Source organism: Mus caroli, unplaced genomic scaffold, assembly GCF_978045245.1.
Source record: "Mus caroli unplaced genomic scaffold, Mus_caroli_1 scaffold_2, whole genome shotgun sequence".
Classification (NCBI taxonomy): domain Eukaryota; kingdom Metazoa; phylum Chordata; class Mammalia; order Rodentia; family Muridae; genus Mus; species Mus caroli.
This window is the reverse complement of record NW_028227257.1, coordinates 33,062,505-33,082,337: the sequence shown is the minus strand read 5'-3', so window position 1 is coordinate 33,082,337 and position 19,833 is coordinate 33,062,505. Positions and strand designations below refer to the sequence as shown.

The 19,833-nt window shown below is 41.6% G+C and overlaps 2 protein-coding genes and 1 pseudogene across 3 annotated transcripts in view; 1 reads left to right on the top strand and 2 right to left on the bottom strand.

Moving 5' to 3' along the window:
• LOC110289197 (glyceraldehyde-3-phosphate dehydrogenase-like) overlaps positions 1-19,833 on the bottom strand; it is a 542,712-nt pseudogene that overhangs the window by 86,617 nt on the left and 436,262 nt on the right.
• LOC110290257 (small ribosomal subunit protein uS14) lies at positions 11,692-11,887 on the bottom strand. The gene has a single exon (XM_021156761.2). The coding sequence runs from the start codon at positions 11,860-11,862 to the stop codon at positions 11,692-11,694; it is 171 nt and encodes a 56-aa protein (XP_021012420.1). The 5' UTR covers positions 11,863-11,887.
• Kiz (kizuna centrosomal protein) overlaps positions 14,872-19,833 on the top strand; it is a 116,182-nt gene continuing 111,220 nt past the window's right edge. The window contains exon 1 of one of the 2 annotated variants that reach the window (XM_021151189.3): positions 14,872-15,054. In XM_021151189.3, coding sequence (XP_021006848.1) covers positions 14,933-15,054 — 122 coding nt within the window. In that variant the 5' untranslated portion in view covers positions 14,872-14,932. The remainder of the gene's footprint in view (positions 15,055-19,833) is intronic. The other variant, XM_021151182.3, reaches the window with a different exon arrangement.

Genomic DNA, 19,833 nt, shown 5'->3' with positions numbered 1-19,833 from the left:
TCTTTTCTGTTACTCTGTTGTCTGCATTTTTTCTATCCTACTCACTAACACACAAAGAGATAGATAGGTATCAAAACTGAACACACACACATGCACTGCTAGGTGAAATTCATAAAGCCTAGTGCAGGAGGAGAGAAAACATAATAAGGTAGGATTTTTTTTTTTTTTTTTTTTTTTTTTTTTTTTTTTTTGTAAGCCAATGGAGGGAAAAGAAATCTTCACTCTCTTTATCCAGGGAGTCATGCCTGTGTCTGTTGCTTCTGTTCTGAATGACAGGGACATGTGTTGTCAGAGACTGAGAGATCACTCTGTATCCTAGGAGTTAAAGAGGGCTGTTGGCAAATGCCTGTATCTGAAGACTTTGTTCTAAACATGGACACTTTGAGCATAATCTGAATTAGAGGGCTTGGTTCTGTCCTCATCTGAAATGTGGATTGAGGAACTACACTACATGAAATGCCTTCAAAACAATAGAAACACAATAGTTTAGTTGACTAGAAGCCTAAACATGGGGAAAATAATTCCATTTATTTGTTCATATTATCATTTTTTTCTGCTTTGTTTTTGACTTTTTGAGGCAAGGCTTCACTAAGTAGCCAGGTTGGCCAAGAATTAATGATCTTTCTACCCCTCTGGTCCTGGAATTAAAAGTCTGTACCACCATGCCAGTTTCTATGGCTGCTTTTGTACACATTACCGACTGCTTCTGGAATACCAGAGGTGTGTTTCTGGGATAGGAACTAAATACGGGGGCTTTATGGAGCTTGTTCCTAATTTACAGCTAAAGCGGGCCTTCACATTTCTTACTTCCTAGCCCAGTTTCCGAGAGCTAGTTGTAAAATTTTAATCAGTTCTGTTTTGTAAACTTTCTCCATCAACCACTTTTGTTTTCTGAACCTCTTTTAGAACATAAAATCTACCAGGAAGTAAGTAGCCTCACTAATGTGAGTGGCCACAGCCAACCAGCTAACCGCTGTCCCAGTAAAAGCAGGTGTCCTGGAGCTGTTAGTTGTGCCTCAAATCAATTCCCACCTGAGTTCCTAATGGCCTGTAGGTTTCAGATTTGTCAAGCCTTGCATTCACAGGCACCAACACATCTAAATATATATGCGTACTCACACACAATCATTCTTTAATACCCCTTAGATCTTTGTCCTTAGACCATCCGAAGACTCAAAGAAAAAAAATCCATGGGTGTTCGACTCCTGTGTGAATAGTCATCATATTTGCATATAATCAGAACACGCCTTCCTCATATATTTTATTCTGTGTATTTATTTGTGAGAAAGGGCTCTAGTATGTGGTTCTAACCTGCCTGGAATTTGTCACGTAGGCCAGGCTGGCCTTGAACTTACAGTGACTGTCCTGCCTGACAGCTGAGTGCTGGAAATGCACCAGTGTAACTCCAAGCCCAGCTTCTGGCCTATACTGTAAATCAGCACTAGCAAAACTGTTAAGTAGTTGTATTTATGTACTTATGTGCTTATAAATTTAAGTACTTAAATACCTAAGTAGCAAGTATTTAAGTAGTTGTTACATTGTACTCTTTGGGGGTTGATGAAAAGAAAAACAAGTCTATGCATGTTCAATACCGATGCCATTTTTGTTGGCCCAACTAAACACACCAGCAAAGGTGTGACATTTTTACAAAAATACTCGAAGATTCAGCAGATAAAGGTACTTGCTTCCCAAGCCTGGAAACTGAGCTCTATCCCCTGAACTCAGGTAGAGGTAAAAGAAAAGAATTCACTCTACAAGTTTGTCCTCTGACCTCCCCGTGTAGGAATAAACACAATAATGAATGAATGATTTCTAGTCTTCTATTCTCAGTTGGTTAAACCATAATGTAATGTAAAACCCAAAGATTCAGAGGGATGACTCTCTCTCTCTCCTTCTCCTTCCCTCCCCTCTCCCTCCCCCTTTCCCCTCTCACCCCCTCCCCCAGGGGTGTGTGTGTGTGTGTGTGTGTGTGTGTGTGTGTGTGTGTTGAAGGCTGTTTCTCTGGCATGGCGTGGTGATGTATGCCCTTAGTCCCAGGCCATAGGAGGCAGAAGCTTGGATGTACAGAGTGAGTTCTAGGACAACCAAGCTACACAAAGAAAACTTGTCTCAAAGAAACAAAATCCCAAATCAAAACAAACAAAATAAAACAAAATGATTGCTTCTCTGATCTGTTAAGAACTCTGATAAGGGCCATGGACAAAACCACTTAGCTGAACCTAGTAACACAAGAACCAATGACCAACCTTTGTCAGAAATCAGAAGGGAAACGATGTTGGCTACCACATCCTGCACCCTTTACCTCCATCTCCTGTCACCATAGTGATTTTTCCTACACTTAACTTTCAGCTCTCCCCAAACGTTATTGTTCTCAGATTCCCAAGGATCATTTACAAGTGATTTCACAATCCTTAAATTTATAATGTGTGTTTTGTTCTTGCCAAGACAAGCAAAATTCAGAATAATAAGTAAATAATAATGAATAAAACCCACATAAGACAATATGAAAAGATTTTGAATTATTAATAAATAGGGCCTGAAGAGGTTATAAAGTTAAACAAAACAGTTGTTGAATTAAGGTGAGGAGTTTATTTTGTTTCATGATCAGGTTGCTTAAATAAACCTCAAAATTCTCTGTGGTTTAATGATAGTTTTTGTTGATGCTTTTGGAAAATTGTGACATTGACCTAATTCTATAGAGAAAACAAAAAGTCTACTGTTCTCAGATTCCTAGCTCCAACTTTTTCTTTTTGAGATTTAAAGTTGTATTTCATTACTACCTTCAAAGCTGATAACATAATTTCTTAATTCTTCTTCTTCTTCTTCTTCTTGGTTGTTTTTTTGTTTGTTTGTTTTGTTTTGGTTTTTGGTTTTTTGTTTTTTTTTTTTAAATTTTAGAGAGAGGGTTTCTTTGTATAGCCCTGGCTGTCCTGGAACTCACTCTGTAGACCAGGCTGGCCTCGAACTCAGAAATCCACCTGTCTCTGCCTCCTTAGTGCTGGGATTAAAGGTGTGTGCCACCACGCCAAATGACTTTTTTAGTATGTTTGTGGGTGTGTGCCCAAAGATGATGGTATCATAATTTCCAGTGTGTGAATTAGAAGTATGTTCTTACAAAGAAATTAACATCTGAAATCATAAAATAAGCTAAAGAAAAAGAAGAAATTAGCCAGCTACTCAGGAGACTGTGTCAGTAGAATTTTAAGTTCAAGGCCCACCCTGGCAACGTAGCAAAAATGTGTCTCAAGATAAAAAGATTTTTAAACGGCTAGTGTCAGGGGGCAACATTTGGGATGTAAATTTAAAAACATAATTAATTAAAAATAAATAAATAAAAGGCTAGGGTAGTAGCTCAGTGATAGAGAACTTAGCTAGCATGTGAAAGATCCTAACTTCAGTCCTCAGTATTAGAGAAAGAAGAAAGGAGAAGGAAAGGAGGGAGGGGAGAGGGAAGAAGGAAGGAGGAGGGAGGAAGAGGGTGGGAAGAAGAAAGGAAGGAAGGAAGGAAGGAAGGAAGGAAGGAAGGAAGGAAAGAAAGAAAGAAACAAACAAACAAGAAGGGAAAAGACGAAGGTCGAACAGAGAAAGGAAGGGAAGGAGGGAGGAAGGAGGGAGAAGAAACTGAATCATAAGAGACCACTGAGTTACTGTCCTAGTATTTTCTAGAGAGTTAACATATTTTATGTGCTTTTCAATAACTAGTTGGCCTGAGTTTCTCTCAGTCTGTATCAGTACTTCCAGAGTATAAAATTACTTTGTCTCATTTACTTCATCTACTTTTTCTTTTCTTTTCTTTTTCTTGGGGTGGGGTGGATTCTCATGTAGCTCAGGCTGGCCTCAAACCCATTACATAGCCAAGGATGGCCCTAACTCATGATCCTCCTACTTCCTCATCCTCCCAAGTAGTAGGATCACAGGCCTGTGCCACTGTGTTCAGCTTCCTCCCGCTTCTTGTTTTAAGTTCATATATTTTAGTCTGAAGAAGAGAGCTGCAAAGAGTATTATTTCTAATCTTAAGCCAGAAATTCAGCAGATCTGTGACATCTTTTGAAGCCATGGGAGGGCAAACACAAGGCTGGCACAGATTAGCACGTGCTGCTCATGTCCAAAGTCCTCCCTCCAGTGTCCAGAATGTGCCCATTAACTTCCTCAACACAAATCCTGGATGTGGAGAACACCTGATATTACAGCAATAAATGATAGAAACCCCATAATAAGTCTTTTAAAAATATTTATTTTTATTTTCTGCATATGTGTGTTTTGCCTGCATGTTTTGTGCGCCATGTGTCTGCTGAGGCAAGAAGAAGGCTCAGGATCCCTTAGAACTGGAGTTACAGATGACAGCCAGCTTCCATATGGGTTTTGGGAACGGAACCTGAGTCTTCTGCAAAAATAGTCAGCGCTTTTGCCTGCTGAGCCATCTCTCTAGCCCCCATAATAAATTTGAAAATAGTCTGATTTCTTTCTTTTTTAAAGTTTGTCTTGGTGATTTTTTGTTTGTTTCTTTTCTAGATCTGTGTATTTCATTTCTATATGAATTTTATAATAATTTTATCAGTATCTCAAAAAAAAACTGCTGGGAATTTTATTGGGATTCCGTTGAATTGTTCGTTTAATCTGGGGCTATCTGCTCCCTCAGCCATGTTGCATGTACTCTTCAGTCTTGTTCTCAACTTACAAAAAAATATTTTTTTTCAAGACAGGGTTTCTCTGTTTAACCTTGGCTTGACTGTTCTGGAACTCACTCTGTAGACCAGGCTGGCCTTGAACTCACTGAAATCCACCTGCCTCTGCCTCTGCTTCTGCTTCCCAAGTGCTGGGATTAAAGGCATGTGCCACCAGGCTACTTACAAATTCTTCAGCTTCTCTCAGCAGGTCTCACAGTTTTCAGCATATAGGATTTTCACATTTTACACCAGGTTTATCCTGAGGTAGCTCATATTTTAAAATGCTTATCATATCTTACTCCATCTTGTGTTGTTATAACTGAGACTGAGTAATTTATAAACAAAAGAATTTTATTTGTCTCCTGGTTCTGGATGCTGGCAATCTAAGAGTAATCAGCTGTATCTGATGAGGGCCTCATTCTACCTGGGGACAAGCAGAGGTCAAGCAGGTGTGTTGGGAAAAGGACAACACAGAGTGGACTCATTTTATGACAACTCACAACACAGAGTGGTCTCATTTCATGACAACCCACTCACTGTTGAGAGTCTACCAATGCCAGTCACCTGTTAAAGGTCGTATAGTCCTCAACACTGTCACCCTGAGGAACTAAATGACAATGTGAGTTTGAGAGATATTCAAATAAGAGCATAGTGTAACTAGCATGATGATCAGTTTTTTGTATTGGTTTGTTCTGGTGTGGTTGGTTTTTGTTTGTTTTTTCAAGACAGGATTTCTCTGTGCAGTCCCAGCTGTCCTGAAACTTGCTCTGTAGACCTAGGCTGGCCTGGAAGCCATAGAGTTCTACCTGCCTCTGCCTCCTGAATGCTGGGATTAAATGTGAGCACCATCACTATTTGGCTGTGATGATCAGCTTTAACTGTCAAGATAATTGGCTTGAGAAGGTTAGTAAAGCATACTTTTGGACTTACCTGCAAGAGCAATTGCCAAGATGGATGACTAAGGGAGAAAGATTCACTTTGAATATGGGTGGCACCACCGGATAGGCTGGATGCCAAAATGGAATTAAAGCTAAAGGAAGAATCCCACTAACACAGGGACTCTCCTCTGTTTCCATGAGGCAAGCTGTTCTGAAACTGTGATCCAAGAGACATCTGTCCTCCTTTTAAGCTCTCTCCAGGATCTGTTAGGGAGATGGAAGCTTGGCTAAAACAGTGGTATTTAAAACCTTTCAACCTCTGATTGCTTCTTCCTGTTATATAAAAATACAATTGGGTTTGTACATTGCTCTTCATTCCCCCATGTTCTCAGCAAGTTAGGAGAAACTGGAATGATATTGCTTGGTTTTCGTGTTCCCCATAAATCTGTAGCCTAATATTTTAAATTTTGTTCTCTCTCTCTCTCTCTCTCTCTCTCTCTCTCTCTCTCTCTCTCTTTCTGTGTGTGTGTGTGTGTGTGTGTGTGTGTGTGTGTGTGTGTGTGTGTGTGTATAAGCATGCATACCACAGCACTCATGCAGAGGTCAGACAACAACTTTCAGGAATTGGTCTCTCTAAAGAAAGCTTTGGGGATTGAGCTCAGATCATGAGGCTTGCATGACAAGTACTGTTTCCCTGGAAATGTAATGCAGATTATAAAGGGTTAGCCTCTATTTCTCTGCCTCCTATGACACTTGAACAAGAGTATAAACTCTGAGTGCTAGGAAAAGAAATGCAGACCTTGTGGCACTGTAGTACTAACCGTGGGGTCCTGTATTTTAAGAACACAGCTAGTGACTGAATCATAGCCCAGGCTAACCTCATACTCAGAGGAATAATTCTGTCTTGGTTTCTTGAGTGCTGGGGTTATAGACCTGGACTACCACATCCAGTGCTGTCCTAAAGACTGTATTTCAATCTGTAAGCTTTGGAGGGACACAAATAAGAAGACCATACCTGAGAAATTTTCTCAGGAGCAAATGACCCTCAGTGAGTATGAAGGTGGGCAGGTAGACTGAATACCCTGCTTACAGTAGGGTATGTAGCTCAGCGACAGAGCAAATGCTTAGCATGCAAAGAACCTAGATTTCCCAGCACTAAAAAGGGAAAGCAAGAGCCTACTTCCTCAATCTTCAGTCAAGATGATTCTGTTTGTTCCTGCAAGGTCCTTTACAGGCTGAGCCATAGCTGCCTGTCATGATCATTTGCCCAGTAAGGTTCCTAATATCTGCTGTCTTCCCTTGGGTTTCACATCATTTCTCTCTCAACTACTTCCTGGGCCCTCCTCCTAAATAAATGAGTCATGCCCCCAAACCTTGTCTTGGGCTACATTTTGGAGAACTGAAATAAAAACAGGTATTTGGGAAAATGGTGATTAAGAGTAAAGCTAAGATAGGAACTCTCTTAGTTAGGGTTCCCATTGCTATAAAGAGACACCATGACCAAGGCAACCCTTATACAGGACATTTAATTGAGGCTGGCTTACTGGTTCTGAGGTTTAGTCTGTTATTATTATGGTTGGAAGCATGGCAGGGTCCAGGCATGGTGCTAGAGGAGCTGAGAGTTCTATTCCTTGTTCTGAAGGCAAACAGAAGACTGTCTCCCCCATGAATAGAAAGAGGGTCTCAAAGACCATCCCACTGTGACCACTGCCTCCAACAAGGCCACACCTACTCCAACAAGGCCACATTTACCAATAGTACCACCCCATGGGTTGAGCATATTCAAACCACCACAGAAACACAGGTCTTCAGACTCTACATTATGTCTTTTAGCCATCCCTTAAATGGAATGGTGCATTCAGGTCACCCAGGACACCGTGTTCAGAGATCTATGGTTGACACTAACAGTGCAGCACTAACTTTGTCAGGCATTATGTGTCTCACTGTAAGTGGCTTCCAGTGGTCCAAAACAGTTGGCAATCCAAGAAAAGATTAGGGTTTAGGTCTCAAAAGCCACTTAAGGATAATATCTCAAAGATATAGGAGTAAAGATGGTATCGGGTGCTAAAAACAATCCCATGGAAATGGAGGGGCTTTCAGCAGTAAAGCACATCTGTATGTATGTTACAATGCTACAGGTTTCAGAAAACTGAGGTGTTGGTCAGTAACATTTACTAGAATTCATGCTTGTGTTACTGGAGTTGTTAGGGTCAGATCTTGGGACCTGGCAGCTTTAGCAAGCTAGGCTTGGTGACTTGTCCTCAAGAAGAAGACAGGTAATGGGAAAAGTGAGGAAAGGGACTTATTTCATGCGGCCACCTGGAAGTGGGACAGACCCGGCATCCTCAAGTCCACCTTTGGGGCACTGGCATAAGGTTCAGGATCAGATAGAGGGCAAGAGGTATGTATAACTAAGTAGTATGTGTAACTAAGTGGTCCCAGTCAAGCTGTGGTCCTGCCCATTACTGACCCATTATTGTCTCTCCTGAAGGCCAGTCTAACATGTCAGAGCTGTCCCTCTGGTTGGCACCAGGCTTAAGCCTTTTCTTCCTCCCAGTGTAAGATTTGTGGGGAAATGTCAACTTCTTGGGGTCCAATGATTTAATAGTATGAGTGCTAAAGGGAAAGAGACAAATATCTCTCCTTAGAACATTTTTGTTAGGGCTGTGGAGATGGCTCAGCAGTTAAGAGCACTGACGACACTTCCAGAGGTCCTGAGTTCAATTCCTAGCAACCACATGGTGGCTCACAACCATCGGTCATGGGTTCCGATGCCTTCTTCTGGTGTGTTTGAAGACAGCAACAGTGTACTCACATACAGAAAACAAATAAATAAACATTAAGAAAGAATACTTTTGCTCCTGCCACAGTGATCACATTATCACACGCACAGTACTTGAGCATGGCTGACAAATGACCTCTTGAGTGGTGAAATCATGGATGGGTCTGTGATATTTTATAAAGATGTCGGCCCTGGTGACATTTCAAAGTTGAATTTAAAAAAATAGAAGTTACTGCATTAAACAGCACATCACTGTCACAGTATCTGAAACAAAAATAAGCTTATCAAAGAAGGGCTAATTAGATGAATTGTGTCAGGTAGTACCCACAACAGGTAATGCCTCACAGCTATTTAAAATCTTGAGGTATGGGCCTCCAGATATGGCACTTGCTGCTCTTGTAGAGAGGACATGGCTTCAGCTCCTAGCACCCACATCAGGTGGCTCACAACCATCGGCAACTTCAGTTCTATCCAACACCCTCTTTTGGCCCCCGTCAAGCACCTGCCTATGGTGCACACACATACACCCCAGTGCACACATATGCACATAAGATAATAAAATATAAAATAAATCTTGATGTAAATATATAGATGCCTATATATCTCTCCAAGACACACTGGCCAAAACACAAAACAGCGAGTAAGAAGTAGTTAGTGGAGCTGGCCAGATGGCTCATAAGGTAAGGACCTTGCCATCAAGACTGATGACCTGGTCTTGATGGCCAGGACCCCATGTGGTAGAAAGAAAGAACCCATAAGTTGTCATCTGACTTCCACAGGCATACTGTAGCATGTGTCCCCTCAACCCTCAAAAAAAAAAGACTTAAATTAAAAAATATATTTAAAGTAGTAACATATCCACCTACAGACACAGACAGACACATGCTTCAACTGCTCAAGAAGACCACATTAAGAAAGCAGGAGAGGAAACTGGAGGATTGCTGGCAGAGATGAGAGGGTATTTTTCACAATATATCTTTTTTACACCTGAATTTGCATGATTATTGCCTCTGATACAATAATGAGGAATGGGAACTCCTACAAACTAGCCTCCATAAAAAAAGCAAAAAAGCGAAACCAAAAAACCTAGGCCATAGCTTGGTGCAGTACCATGAGATAAGCAAGGCCCAGCCTTTGGACCCCACTCTGCCTCCTGCAGGGCTGTTTTCTCACCTTCCAAAGAAACAATGCCAGTTTGTGTTGAGTGGAATAACTCTACCAGGCACGTTCAAAATAAAATAAAATAGCACACACTTTACCACATTTAATCTTCTCAACAGCCTTGAGAGAGGAGGGCACTGATACTGCCACCCTTATATAAGTGACAGCTTTGGGACACAGCAAAGATAAGCATTCTGCCCAAAGCACACACTTTGTAAGAGCAGGCAACAGTTTAGCACATCAATGATGTGCTGAGTCAAAATTCTCAACCTCTGTGCAACCACTCTCAAGGACACAGTGTAAGTACTTGGAGTAGGGAGAACGGTTCTCCATGGCTTCACCATTGAGGTGCCCCAAGAATGAATGAAGCCTACATTTCTACAAAGACTCATGGATAATTGAACATGATGAGAAGTGTAACATTCTCCACTGGTGCCTCCTCAACCCTGCAAACGTGAACACATAGCTATCAAATTAAATGGCGTTTATTATGCAAAACTCTTTAGTTTCAACCTGCCTGTGATCGTACCATCGTGAGAGAAGCTTGGAGTGTCTCTTTGTTCCCAACCCTTGTAGTTAGGAGTACTTGTTGAACCCTGATGAGAAGTGCATGCAAGTGGCAAACAATTATGAAATCCACCAAATGATTTTTGAGGAGAATCTTGGCATTGTAAGATCAATTCACATGGGTTGTCAACATCTATAATCTGACCCTCACACACTCAGGGCTGCAGACCTGTCCCTGCCGGTGCACAGAGCCATGGACCAGCTCCTCAGAGAGCAAAGTGTACAAGGATTTGTTGCTTTAGGGCTAGCCTGTCAGAGGGCTCCTACAGAGGCATAGTCCTGAAGAACTCAGGGGCGATGATTCAAAGACTTAATTGTAGGTGGACAAGGATGTCGAGACACAGTGAGTCCGTCTCATTAAGCAATGCCTCTAACATTCATTCTTCTGCTACTACCCTTGTAGTGTATTTTGGCTCTTATTTGGCTTTCTGGTAGCTCAAGTATCCAAGATATTCTTTTTAGTAGTTGTAGGTTTTTCTGATTTGAAACAAAACAAGAACATTTATTTATTGACATTTTCATCTATTTACTTACTAATGTTGCCAGAATTGAAACCAGGACTTCACACATGAATTCTCTGTCCTTTTATTGGCCCACCGATATATCTTACTGTCTCAGAGTCTCTGAGCAATTCCATACCTTTCCATATTAGTCCAGGTTTACAGAGAAACAGAACAAGCAGGCAATACTTGGGGAATAGGGTGGGAACTGGCTTGCCAGACTGCAGGAGATAGCAATCTTGTTTCCTAAGTCCTTTGAGTAGATCTGACACATCTAGATACGGAGATGCTGTGAATTAGATATGATTTCAATGTATTCCCCCAAGTGTTCATGTTCTGGGAGCTAAGTCTTCATCATGGTCTTGGTCTTGAAATGGTAACATGTTTCGCAGTTGACACTCAATGCAGAGTAATTACATTGCCTCTGTAGGTGCTTCTTTCAGATTGACAGCTCTTGTGGGACCTCAGGCTGTTCTCCTTGGAGTATGATGCTGTTAAAATTTCCTGAACCCTGAAACTACTAAAACTTTCTGGCTTCCTGTGTCACCATGTGATCTCTATCATAGCTGCTTCACCATTCTAATGTCATCTGCTATTAGGCCCTCGCTGAGACCCAAGCAAGGGGTCATTTGACTTTGGTCTTATGGCCTTCCAAAATATAAGCTAATAAACCCTTTTCATTTATAAAGTTCCAAGCCTCATACACTTTGTTATAGCACAGAAAATAAACCAACAGAGGGCCATCTGCTTTACTCAAACTCTTCGTATTTAAACATTAAACACATCTAAGAAAACTGTTGGGATCCAGGCGTCATCCCCCAAACCACACAAATGCTGACCCCAGTCAGATGGGTATGGTTTATTGAATGCATGCCCTAATATTGATTGATCAGGATCATACATCAGAACTCAGGGGTGGAGTCATGGCATTGAGTGCCTTTTTATGTCAGCTTATAAAGGAAAAACAAAAACACAAAAAACATAATGATCTCATATGCAGGTGCAAAAGTGTTGTTCGGTGGTCAGCTTTGACTCAAGCCATTTTTTTTTTAAGTTCTTCACATTTTTATTCTTTGTGCACAAAGACTAGCATGATCCGTTCCACTTGGTAGTCAGTCGAATCCATTCAAGGTCGCTTAGTCCAACTTAATGAAGCCTATGTCCTTCGCGTACTGCCGGAAGCACTGGCGGCACATGTTCAGCCCGTATTTGCGGATCAGACCATGGCGGTTGGAGCAGACGCGGCAAGAGCGGGAACCCTGGCCGAACTTCCGTGGGTGACTCCAGTAGAGCTGCTGGTGACCCATCTTGCCTTCAGACGCCCAACGAGGAGAAAGGCGACTCAAGCCATTTTAAACATAATATTTCATATTGTCCTTTGATTTGATGGATCCTACAGAAAGCTTTGTGGAATACCTAACATGCACAAGGCTCAATTTAATTTTTTTTTTAAAAAGAACACGATACTTTTTTTAAAAGGTAAAATTTTAATCTCTACATATTCCCAAAAGCCATGCCCTTACTTAGATTAGAATAGTCTGGGGATTGGGGTTGGGGTTGGGGCCTAGTCATCCACAGGCCTTGAAGGACTTACCAAAGTACTGTAGTAAAACTTTAGTTAGATATGTATAGGTTATTTTTCTCACTGTTGTGATCAAATACTCACAGAAGCACCTTAAGGTGGATTAGTTCTGGTTTGTGGGTTAAGAGGGAACAGTCTGCCATGGTAGGAAAGGGATGTCAGAGTTCATGATAGCAAAAGTGTGTTGCTGAAACTCCTCACATCTGGGTAGACACAGGAAACAAGGAACAGGGAATTCTGACGCTCTCTTGTTTACTCTGTCTCTATTCCACCTGGACCTTACAGCCCCTGGGATGCTGCAGGCTACATTCAGGATGGATCTTTGCCTTCCTTTAAATCTCTCTGGAAATATCCTCATCCAAGGGATGAGTCTCCTAGGTGATTCCAAATCCAATGAAGCAGATGATGGTTAGTCATCACACTACAGTCTGTAAATTAACCTCAGTACACAAGCACTACATCAATGTGATATAATGAGTTGACAGAGTAACTAAAAGCCACCTCAGTGCTAACCTTATAACTGGGCAAGAGGGTCCTGCACTAGATCTGCATATTACAGGCCTGCTCTTGTCCCTTCCTGACCACTTAATGTGAGGTCGAGTGGATGCCCATGGCAGTTCACACATAACTCCTAGAACACAGTCCCAGGTACCCAGAATCCAGGCATTTCCTACTCAGAGGGTCCCAGACTGCTCTCCAGGGTCTTCAGAGATCTCTTTCCTGGGCTGTTCTTATAAGGAACCATCACTAGTACTTAGCTTTAGGCCAAAAGGAGGCTGAGACCAACATATGGATACAGATGGGATTGGTCGAATGGGGAGAAGGCAGGGCACATGGATCCCTACTGTGAGTGAGGTGTGTCTCATCATGCAACCCTGAAATTAGGGAATTATTAATTAAATTAGGGTGGAAAATTAGGGGGTGGATTAGGAAAGAATCAGAGAACATGGAAATACAGTCCATGTTCTTAAAAAGGTATATTGGTCAAGACAGGAGCAGAGACCCTATTTTGCTTATAGCCCATTATGTTGATTTATGACATTTTAATTCAATAAAGTGCACACATGTCCATGTGCATGTTTGTGTGTGTGTGTGTGTGTATGCATGTGTGTTAGAGTGTACAAGTAGAGGTTGGAGAACAACTCTCGGGAATCAAATCAAACTCAGATTGCCATACCTGCAAAGAAAGCATGTTTCATTTGCTGAGCCATCGCCTGGTCCACATGTTTTTGTTTTTAAACCAAGGTTGGTCAAGCCCGCCTGGAATTAGAGATTCTCCTGCCTCTCCCCTTGAGTCCTGAGATTACATGGATATATTCTACCTTTCAGCATTTAGGCAGACAGTATGAGGAAGGAAGGATAAGCAAAATCATAATTTAGGGTTGCTGACTTGAGCATTTCATTGCTTTCCCTAATGGTCAGTATGGTACTGTAAGTCAGAGCGCAATGGACATGTGCAGTGTATAGTGAGCATGTTATAGTGGGACAAGACATGGACACATGCCGTCAGAAGCAGCTTGGATTCATTATGCCTTGATTTTTCAATTGAGTTTTGGTCATTACACATTCAGGAACGGTTTACTGTTGCTGAACTTTTTGACACACAGCTCCCTATCCCTAACCCATTCAGATATAGTGCAATTCCCATGGAGTCCTGACACACTATTAAAGAAACGTTCGTGTAAGTGATGCCTTGCATGAAAATAAAACTACTGACTTGAGAAAAGAGACTTAAAATTAAAAGTCTAGGATAAGGAACCACATTGACTACAAGTACGTGTGTACATTTTTTTTTCTTCTAATTTCCTATTCCAAGTGGGTTTTAGAATCCAGTTTTCTTTCTTCAGGAAGCCTTTTGCCATGTTGATGGAGGCAAAAATAAAGACTGATTCTACGTTCTGGGCCTTTATAACCACTAGTTCCTCTGAACTGATCTAAGGTTAAGTTAGTCTTGCTGTAATAGTCTGCCCAATTCACTCTGGGGCACCTAGGCTTTTGTATGGTCACAGCTGAGTTGTGGGACATAGGGTTTATGCCAATGTAGTCTGGCTGGGGGCCTTGTTGGAGGATTGACTGCAGAAGTAAACGGTTTGATTCACAAGGACCTAGTTAGAAACCAAATCTTTCTCCCCTGAAAAGGCTGATGGCAACCTGAGCATTGAAAAACATTCCAGCGTGGGATGGTATATATCTTTTGAATATTTGGTTTGTTTGTTTGTTTTATTTTGTTTGGGGGCAAGGGTTGTTTTTTGGAGAAATAGGTTTCTCTGTGTCGTCTTGGTTGTCCTGGAACTCACTCTGTAAATTAGACTGGCCTCGAACTCAGAATTCCTACTGCCTCTGCCCATAGTGCTGAGATTAAGGGCATATTTGCGGTTCTTAAATTTTGTTTTCTTCTAGCTTTTTGTTTTGCTTTTTAAGTGCTGGTATCAAAACAACCTTGTCACAGGGTCTCTCACTGCAAATTCTAGGACGGTAAATAAGAAATTGCATCTGATAAAATGAATGCAGTTAGGACGGATTCTGTAGCAGAAGCAAGGAAGAGAAACACAGCGGTAGCAGAGAGAAGGTGACACAGCTCTCCTGTCTTCTCGTCCCTGTACCACCAGGGCTGCTCCAACCTTGCTAGGCTCTCTGTCTTCCCACCTCCCGGACCCACACCGCGGCTAACCCCGCCTCCTCGGCGCCCCGCCCTTCGCCTCGCCCTCTTCAGGCCGCTAGGCGCCTTGTTTACCCGCGGTGCATGTTGGGGCGGTCTCCTTGGGCAACGCTGGCCCGCCAGCTGCCCTGTGGCAATGCCGCGAGGGCGCGGTGGCGGTGGTGGTGGCTTGCGCCAGGCCTCTGCCACCTCTGCTCCCTTGGCAAGCCCCAGCTACTACGAAAGGGTGGGCCAGCTCCAGCAGGCTCTGCGGGACAGGTATGGCCGCGGGACGGGGCAGGGAGTCAGCGGCACCACTGAGAGCATCGGGGTACCGTGTCCGGCCCACTTCCCGCCAACTCGCCTGCGACCGGGGTTGGGAGCACAAGTTTACCACGGATGCCCCTTGTTTGAAAGCGCAGAGAGACTGTAATCTCTCATGGCAACCAAAGCCAGGTCCCTCAGCCTGCGGATGCGGCCGGAAGTGAGAGTGGGAGGATTTTTTTTTTTTTTTTTTGCCTGCCAGTCTTGATCAAACCTTGTGAATTTCTTTAGTCCTCTCTAGTCCTACATGCCCCCTCCTCACTCTCTCTTCAAGTTGTCATCCTACTTTGACAGCCGCACTGCATCAAAGATGACAGGTCCAGGAACGCAGCCTGGAATGGTGTGTGTGTGTATGTGTGTGTGTTTGCGTGCTCTGTGACACTTTTTAGAAGTGTCTGAGGCTGACTAAATTTCTAGTAAAAGGATAAAATTTTCAACGAGTTCAGCTTCGAGGGTTGGGATTGCCTTTGATTAAGACATGAAAGATGAGAACCATTGGAAAAAGCTAGATCTAAGAATGCATAAATAGAAAAAAGTATAAAGCAATTGACTATAAATAACCACATGGAAAGATAAGTTGTTGGAACACTTATTTAGCTGCCAAATTAATTGGACTTAGAAATCTCATTAGTTGACAAGAAAGGAAATAGATTTTTGGATCTCTTGATAAACAAAACATTTAGTGGGTGTTAAAGTTACAGAACCATTCAGACGGAACAGGAGGGCTGTAACAATCCTAAGATCATAACAGTAATTGCAGGTGAGGTAAAGTAAGTGATTTTTCAAAGGAATTGCATCTTACACTAGACTTAATTTTTGCCACTTATTTGTTAAGTAACTCCCACAGGCCCTAACTCTTCTTTCCGTGTTTTATCTTCTTTCTACATTCTTTTTTTCCTTCTGACACAGTCCTGCTCACCTACTCTAGGGATCTCTTAATCTCCCACTTAAGAAAAAAAAAAATTAACCAGTTATGCGTATGCTGGTGGTGGTCTATGCTGAAGACACAGAGATAAGAGGACCACAGGTTCAAGGCCAGCCTGGGATACAAGCCAGCCAGGGCAGCATAGTGAGAACCTATCTCCAATATATATATACACACACATACACACCTTTATTTTTCCTACAGAGCTTTTCTTTTCTCAATACTTTCTAATGTTTGCACCTTCAGTGTGCTTACTGAGATCTCAGGAAGAATACAATAGAGAGTGTGTGTGTGTGTGTGTGTGCGCACATGTGAGCTCAAGTGCGCCTACATTGAGAATTTTAGGTGAGAAGCAACACCTAGCATACCCTTTTGCTCACTGTGTAGTACAATGGTGGAGGAGGTGTTTTTGTAAAATATTTGAATTTATGGGTTAAATCCAAAAGTCAATTAGCCAGTGTCTAGGTGTTACAAATGCCTTATGTGGAATGCCATGACCTCATATTGTCACTAAATAATGATCTTTTTTCCAGTTACCCAAGGTGGTGGTATTAGATCTCTGCATATATATATATATATATGCATCAGCTAATTTAAAAGCAAGAACTTTAGTTTCAGTGCCTTTATCTCATTGTCTGTTGTATTTTTAAGAGTGGTATAGTTACCTTGGGCCTTTACTTATTTGCATTTTGTAGGCAAAGATCTGCTCTTAAAATGTGACTGATTTAAATGACATTCTTTTTGAACTAGGTTAGTGGTGAGTTATTTTTGCCTCCTATGCTGGAAGCACCTGGTTCTTTATGGTCCTTATGGCACAATAACTGTAATGATTATCCACTTTATGTTTAGCACTTCTTGCTTTAATTAGGAAGCAAGGTAAGGTTGTTGAAGTTACATAAGAAACTGGAGTCAGATTTTATGGCCTGTTCATGGTCCTGCATTTGAAGATTTGTTTTATTTTTAAGTCAGTGTAAATCTGTTGCTCTGTGTGATCATTTTTCATTTTAAGAATCTGTAAGTGACTCTAATTAATGCATGCTACACACAAGATAGAAGCAAATAACTTTAGAGAGGGGGCTGTAGTAAATGAGTAGGAACATGAGTTCTGGCCCATGACAAGTCATGAGACTTCACCAAGGGTCACACACACACACTAAATGTAAGAACATTTTAAAAATTAAAGCCAGTCTCATCATAGGGACCACTATTTCCTGAAAGTCCATGTTCATCTTCAATATTGTGAATTTCACAGCAGTTGGAAATGCTTTTACCACTTTGGAAACTTTGGGGAATCAGGAGATTAACAGCAACAATAAGTACAGTTCAGCCTTCTTGGACCTTTTAGAGGCAGTCATTGAAATGTTAGCTGATCTGATAGCTGAGCTTTTTCATCGAAACTGTTGTATTTTAAACTCCAGTCGTTTTCCTGTGTATTCCCACATAGGTGTAATTTTATAGCTTGAATGTTTTTCTATGTGTGTGTAGTGCTTTCTCTCCATTGTTGTGAAAGTCTGTAATTGAATCTGAAAGAGTCTAATGGAGTGACATGTTGCAGTGTGTATAGTGCCCACAAGTGTGGTAGAAACATATAAGTGCAGCTGATACTTAACAATTACTGTATATAAAAACATCCTTTGAAAGGTCCATTAACCAGCCCCAGTTATTTTCAATGGTGATACCGATTCAGGGCAACATATCATAATGGTCCAGAATTGACGCTGAGATATTAGCTGAGTACAGTTGAGGGTGATGGAAAACTGTGGTATTGAGACACAAATAGACTAAGTTCCTTAAAATGTAGAAAATTCAGCTTTGTAAGAACAGGCCAGCTGTGAAAACCCCGATGAGGGTACAAGTGACTGAAACAAAGACTCTGTAAGTATCTCAGGTTTGGGCGTTTCAGAGACTCTGAAATAGGGATTTGATATGTAAGATTATTACGGTGATCCCACCCATAGCCTTCCCTCTGACTTCTTACTCAGGTAAATATCCAGTGTTTAGGCCTTATGTTAAAACTCATATGAAGGATTACCATTTGGAGACGCAGCAGCATGGAGGAGGGAGTTAGATGAGGAGTTGACAAGATCAGCACCATTTTTGCGTGGAATAGAGAGCCACAACGTGTCTGTGGTTGCTAAGATATGAAGTGTTCAGAGAGAGACCAGCAGTGTGACCAGCAGGTGTCTGCATTCACGAGAGAAGGAACTGAGAACAGAGATCTTTCCATCATTATTAAAAAGAATTTGCAATTTTGGAGGTGATGGAATTTCAAAAAAAAAAAAAAAACCAAAACAACAAACAAACAAACAAAACCCAACATGGCCCTTTTTCCCTAGATTGCAGAATCATTTTTAAAAAAATATTTTAAAATAGACTCAAATTTATTGAAAAGTTGCAAACATGGGACAAAGACCCAGCATTTCCCTCATCAAGATTCTCCTGAAGTCCCAACGATATTATATTTTTATTTTCTTTTCCCATACACTTACCTAAAATCAGTGCTCTTCTGTTAAATACCTCAAACTGTGATGTGAGTATGTGATGGTCCACGTCATTAAAACCTTCAATGTACTATTAAAAAAAAAAGAAAGATGTTCTTTTATATAACCATGGTACAGCTCTCACAGTTACCCTTCAGCCTTGCTGTGTGTCCATCCACACACTCAGTGCCAGACATAAGTTGTCTTAGAAACCAATTTGTCTTAGTCAGGGTATCTATTCCTGCACAGACATGATGACCAAGAAGCAAGTTGGGGAGGAAAGGGTTTATTCGGCTTACATTTCCACATTGCTGTTCATCACTAAAGAAAGTTAGGACTGGAACTCAAGCAGGCCAGGAAGCAGGAGCTGATGCAGAGGCCATGGAGGGATGTTCCTTACTGGCTTGCTTCCCCTGGCTTGCTCAGCCTGCTTTTATAGAACCAAGACTACCAGTCCAGGGATGGCACCACCCACAAGGGGCCCTCACCCCTTGATCCCTAATTGAGAAAAATGCCCCACAGCTGGATCTCATGGAGGCATTTCCCCAACTGAAGCTCCTTTCTCTGTGATAACTACAACTGTGTTAAGTTGACACACAAACCAGCCAGCACAATTGACCCCTTGTCAACTTGACACACATACACATCACTATTAAGTATTTCTTTCTGGTCTAGGGTTTAATTGAGAAACATGGCTTACATTTGGTGTGCCATGTTGCTTCTGACCTCTTGGAATGATTGTTTAGTCTGTCCCCATCTGTCATGTTCTTAATTTTTCAAGTATAGCATGTCTTCTAGAAGGTGACCCCAGGTTAGATCCTTTAGATGATTCTTCTCGATCAGACTTCAGTCATTCAGTCTGGCAGTAATACCATGGCAGTATAGAGCCCTAGATGTATTTAAAGATCTTCCTGTCCTTGTAATTTAAGCACAAATTCCCTGTACCATCTAGCCATTCGTTTTTCACAAGTCAGGCACCCAATTGGTTATAAAACCCTTGAAGGTTTAATAATCAAGATGTCAGTAAAGATTTCTAATGTGGAAATAAATATATGATGTCCTTGTCATTTGTATTCTGAGTTCAGTTTGTTTACTTCCTTTTTGAAACAAGGCCTCATGTATCTCTGGCCTCAACATTTTTCCTTAATTTGAGAATCCCTGTCAATTTTTGTTTTCCAGGTAGGTTTTCCCTATGTAGCCCAGGCTGGCCTCAGAGTACTGATCCTCTTCCCATAGCCTCTGAAGTGTGGGTCTACATGCATGTACTACAGTGCTTCACTGATGCTGAGAGTCTTGAGTTTTTGCTTCATACTGGTGTTGCCTTTGTTT